A 5,609-nucleotide genomic window follows, 5' to 3' on the forward strand; every position below is an offset into this window, starting at 1 on the left:
CCTTTGAAGGTCTGAAAAAGCCTTGAAACAGAAAAAGCTGGAATGGATTTCTAAGGGTTATCTCCTAGCAATCATGACACTTTTTAATCTTGGTTTCTCCTACAGTCTTCTCGAAGCATCTCATTCTTTCTGCCTGTCTTCAGTTGCTAGCTGGATAGTTGGGTTTATCATCAAACAAGATGGATTACTGAGATGAATTTGGCTCAAGGTCTCATGAACAGAGAGATCACTGTGACTCAGTGAAGCACTCTACAACCAAACAGAAACTAAACAGCCTTCTCTAAATTTTAATACAATTTCAACAGAAAAATAGACACCTTCTTCTGTCAGTAAAGTGCCTCTTTCACATTCTGCAGTATCAGGGTCTGAGTTGCACTAAATGCATTTGCAGTGTATACAATTAAAACATTGCACACTTTCACAGAGAAGAAGTTCAACTGACCAAAATTTCAAAGACTAGGAATGTAAATCCAGGTTAAAATACCTACTACAAAAACAGGCCTGATTTTCAAATCCACTCATCCACCACTTCTTCCCAGTGACTTTAGTAGGAGCAACCCATTTAAAAGTCAGGCTACTCTTCTAAAGCAAGCTTTCAGGTAGATTTAGGATCACAGATTTACTTTTGAAAACCATCCGGTGTTGGCTCTATCTGTGCTCGGCTTTAGTTCCATCACTTGTTTTTGCTCAAATAACACAAGATACAGTAGCACTTACATTGGGTGCCAAATTTAGACATACAACCATAACGACATAATCTAAGCATGTGTCTAACATTTAGCGTAAGTGCTGTTCGTGTCTTCCAGCCAGTTTCCCTAAACCAGGAGGGGAGCCAGCGAGGGTAATATAACCCATGGATGGGTGTTCTTCAGAAACAACCAGCATGAAAATGTAGCAAAGCACCCGTTGTGGCTCAGACTCTGCCAGGAGCCCAGTGACTCCTTCCAGCTCCACCCAGCATCACTTGACTTTCAATCAATGGTTTCAAACTTTGTGAAATTACGTCACTGTAGGTGACCAATGGATCGCAGTCACCAGTGGGCATCAGAGACCCAGCTGCCGTAAGGACTGCACTGTAAGTATGGCATGTCTCTGTTACAGAGTTTTACAAATGCTAAGTTTTCTAGTAGCATGACCACAATTACTAGATATCTTTGGGGCTTTATTTTTTGGTGGTAAGAGATGGTAAGAGCGAGAAGAATAACAAGAGTCATACCAAGTAAAGATGTAATTTTTTCAATTTCATTTTATATCTATCCATAAGACCTCACTCTAGTAAAAGAATAGATCTAAACTAGCATCAGACTTGTTAGCCATTAGTTCTGCACTCTTAGAGATGTCTGCAGAAACCCAATGACTATTATTTTGATGACAATTGAAAGAGTGTTTGCAGACTTGTGGAACAAAATTATATAATTTAGTCATTTTCTGTGAGATAATAATGATGCTCTAATTGAAAAATGTAGTCTGATGTAATTATCCTACACCTTTATAAGCCTGCCTCAGGAGTGCAGTAAAAGAACAAATGGGAATATTTTTACTGTACCATGTGATAAAAGGCTCTCAAAGTTTTATTTGTATCACTTGATGCATGTTCAGGAGACAGAAGCCTCACAAAAGCAAAATGATTTCCTGATTTGGTCTGATAACCCCTTGGGGCAGGATCCAAAGGAAGCTTTAGCCACATAAACCAGAGACAGACTTCAAGGCAGGACTCAGGCGTACACATGGGTGCCCCATGCCCTGGTATGCGTTGGGATATCTCCCCCAGCTTCCACCTGCAGCTCCCAAAGGACATAGGTCTCCTATGTGTTATCTTCTGCCAGACCATCTGCAGATAGGTTATACATTTCTGAGTGTCTAAAATGACACTGGATGCTTCTGTTTAGGCACCTGGGTTGCTTCCTCCATGTCAGTCAAATTTGTTTTTCTAAGGAGTTTTCCAGCTGAACCCTGGCAGGGCAGGAGGGAAGAAGAAATGACTCCTTGTTTCTCCCTGCCCTGGGTTGCTGCTCCTCCTCTGCCATGTTTTCAAGTGCAAGTCTTCTTTTGCAAAGAAACCAGTCTGAAATTGCTGTGCAGGGCAGTCTGCCTCCAGGACAGGCTCAGGCTCTGGATCCACGGGGCAGGACAGGACATGATCATCTGTGGTTTCCCTGTGGGTTAGCTATAGGAGATCCATTTTTGCACATAGGTTTCTGGGACTGTCCTTCTGTCAAACAGTCATCCCTGTGCCTGCTACAACAGCACATTAGCTCTGGCTCTTCGATTCCACTGCAACACCAACACTGACTTGTAAGCATCTATGTCCTCCACATGGCCCTCTGGCTGGTTTTGGGAAGATATCGTAGCGTACAATCTGAAAGCTGCCTCATCCTCATGTCGCTAACAGTAACACTGGGCAGAGTGAAAGCCCATATGGCTTCCTACCACCTGCAGCAGTGCAAGTGTTGGGTCGAGCAGGGCTACGTCAGAGCCCATGCAGTGCAGTGGGACACTGGATACGTGCACAACTTACCTAGGCTGCAGAGGACCTCACCTAAAATATCATTAATATGTTCCAGGCTAATGAGCATGGCAAAATTTGCTAAGTAGAAGCAACAATACCTTCATTTCAAAGAAGAGACAGTGTATTTGAGGTTGTTAATGGGCTGGCAGCCGTTGCTGCAGCTTACAGGGATGGCTGGAACTGAACTGCCGTTGCCCTAATTGCTTCCAACTGCAATCCCAGGGAGCAGAAATTCAGCACGTCCTATTTACTGACATTTCTGCTGTGAATGAAGAGGAACTGCCAACCCGGGAGCCCCACAGAAAGTGCAGGGAGAGCGGAGCCCATGTCAGGAACCCCTTTGGTGGAGAAGAAATGGCTGCTGCTTCAGCAGCTGCTCTGAAACTCAGGTAATAACAGGCTCCTGGCAATTAGTTTTTGGCACATTTACTCACCTAATTTTTCTGGCCTTCTAGGCACGTGGTGTGGTACCACTAACCCCCCCAGATGAGACAGTCCAGCTGGGCGTGCACACCACTTGTTTTGGGGATCCTTCTCACACTGAGCAGGGACAAACTGGTGGGCCCAGGAGCTCCATGAGAGTGAAGCTGTAGATCGCTGCCTTCCTCTTTTGCCCCCTCCGACCTCCCAGGGAAGCCCCAGCTGTGGGAGGAAGGTTCAGGAGTCAGGAAGCAGGATGAGGAGGAAACAGCAGAACCAAAATTCTCCTGTATTCACCCAAAGTCCCCCAGCAGGTCCCCCCTGCAGCTTGCCATCCATGAGAGCTCATCCAAGTTGTTGTGAAGGAGCCGTCCACCCTCTGGCCTGTTCAGTGACTGCAGAGGTGGGGAGAGGCAGGAGTTGGCCAGATGTCACTAGAAGACTCCTTGGCCATACCCAAAACACTGGGGAAGAGGATAGGGCCCTGCCAGCACCCAGCTCAGCTTTTGAGGAGGGAGGAAGCCTGGGACAAGGAGGATCTATGCCTCCAGCACAGCAAAGGTGTGATGGCGGTGTCACACGCTGGTGGGTGCAGGGGCTTGAGGGGCGGCATGCTTGCCAGGGTGCATGGGAGGTCTTGCAGCTTGGGCTGTCTGTCCATCCTGTCAGCATGCCCTGGAGCTGTCGTGCAGGCATGGTGCACTCCCCGCCTTCTCATTCCTCATGCAGAGCAGATGCATATTGCCATTAGCTTCATTGCATCTGCAAAGGCCCCTGGGGCCTTTCCTGACTACAGCAAGGGATAGGCAGGCTCATAATATATTAATTATCAAGAGGGTTTTATTTATAAGGCAACCTACTCCCTGCTATGGAGCTGGAGGCACTGTGCAATAAGTCACAATAAATCTAATGAAATGGTATAAGTAAGTAACCAGCTTTAATCCTAGCTGTAGAATTATTAGGTAGATTAGTGACCAGAAAATTAGATTTTTGTTTTCTCTTCATTTTTCAAGTTTCATGTGATTCTGGAAGCTGTAATTTTTTGGGGGGAGTCTGTGAAGGGGCAGGAGACATAGCCAAGGGTCAGAGAGATGAGAGTGCCTCGAGCACCGGAGGGAAAAGGGCAGAGGTGTCTGTCCTTCAGATTGGGACCCGCTGATCGGGGCCAGGGGGAGCAGCGCAGTGCCAAAGGCTGGTCCTGGCACAGCCCCTCACCCCTCTCCAAGCCAGTGGCACCTGGAGTCACGGTGGGAAATGACTTAGAGAAATCCCAGCCTTCGCCCTGCACGGCACAGGCTGACTTTCAGGTGCCACTGCAGTTCATGCTGTCTGAGTCCTGGCCAGGGATTTCTTTTTCGCTCATGGTAAACATCTTCCCTTGTGGTATAACATTGTTTTAAGCCAGCTATGACATAGGTTTGGGTGATGTCATCACTGACACCCATTGCTCCCCTCTCTGTTGGGTCACAGGGTGAGAGGTGGGGGGCCGGGCTGGGTCTCTGCCCAATCCATCAGTGACGAGCAGTGAACCAGAGCTGCCGTTGCCAGCTGATGTCCTGCTCTCCCTACTGCAACTCCCACCAGCAGAAGCTCGTCAAAAAGCTGCAGGCTGAGAAAGCCTTTCAGGAGGAGATTCAGAGTTTTCAGGAGACAATGAAGAGCTTTCGGGAGAAGATCAAGGGCTTTCAGGAAAAAATCAGAGATTTCAAGATGGCCATCCATGCTTCCTGTGAAGAGGAAAAGCCCATCTGGGAGGAGGAAGCTGCCTTTTGGGAGGAAGAAAAGGCTATTCAGGAGGAAGCAGAAGCCTTCTGGAGGGTGTATTGTGACTTCTGGAAGGACTATAATATCCTTCTTTCTGGAAGAAGGATAAGGATTTCTGGAAAGGAGATGAGCTCCTCTGGGAGAAAGACAGGGTCCTTCTGGATGAGGACAGAGTCCTATGGGTAGATGAAGAAGCTCTGGGCTGATGAAACAGCTCTCCTTGAAGAGGAGAGAGCTCTCTGGGAAGATGAGGAGGCCCTCCAGGAAGGTGAAAAAAAACCTCAAGGAGTATGAAAGGTTGACCTGGGAAGAGGCCTTTGGTCCTGAGAGAGAGGCTATCTCTCAGGGATGCCACTGTCCACAGGGGAAAAGCATGAATTGTTCTGCTAGGCTCAGAAACATGTGGAAAGCCACGTACACTGATGTGGATACTTTATTTAAGCAGTGCTGCGCTTCAGCCAGTTCTCTGAAATAACAGCTCTAGTTCTTGGAGTAAATCAGAGTAGGGTTTTTTAATGCGATTTGCTTTAAAGCCATTGCACTTAGGTTTTCAGGACATTATTTATTCTTTTGAGGTCCTGTAGCCTGAGGAATGGGGTAAACCTCTGATTTCCTGGCCTGTCACCAGGAGGCATGTGGGTGGGTAAAGCCACAAGAAGGTGAGGGCTTAATGGCTGAGATCATCTTCTGGAGCTCAGAACAACTCACCTAACTCAGTGCAGTTTATATCAACTGAGTCAGTGCCAAAATAAGGCAATGATAAATTATAACCTTCAGATCCCCCATATTTAAGAGTCATAGTTAACACTCCCGAGTCTTAATGAGACAACTCATGCTGTTCCACCAGGTTTGGGCTTTGACTTCCCATTTAACTTCCCGCTGCTCTCAGGAGCGTGACGGGAACATTTACCCGCTC

The 5,609-nt window shown here is 47.1% G+C and overlaps 1 protein-coding gene across 1 annotated transcript; it reads left to right on the forward strand.

Moving 5' to 3' along the window:
- The first annotated feature begins 3,495 nt into the window (after positions 1 to 3,495).
- Positions 3,496 to 5,168, forward strand: CCDC70 (coiled-coil domain containing 70). Its single transcript, XM_019474840.1, is given in 5 exon segments — positions 3,496 to 3,514; positions 4,455 to 4,777; positions 4,780 to 4,886; positions 4,888 to 4,966; positions 4,968 to 5,168. Coding segments are annotated over 5 exon segments (729 nt in total).
- The last annotated feature ends 441 nt before the right edge of the window (positions 5,169 to 5,609 follow it).

This window comes from Aptenodytes forsteri, unplaced genomic scaffold (assembly GCF_000699145.1).
Source record: "Aptenodytes forsteri isolate BGI_AS27 unplaced genomic scaffold, ASM69914v1 Scaffold155, whole genome shotgun sequence".
Taxonomy (NCBI): Eukaryota; Metazoa; Chordata; class Aves; order Sphenisciformes; family Spheniscidae; genus Aptenodytes; species Aptenodytes forsteri.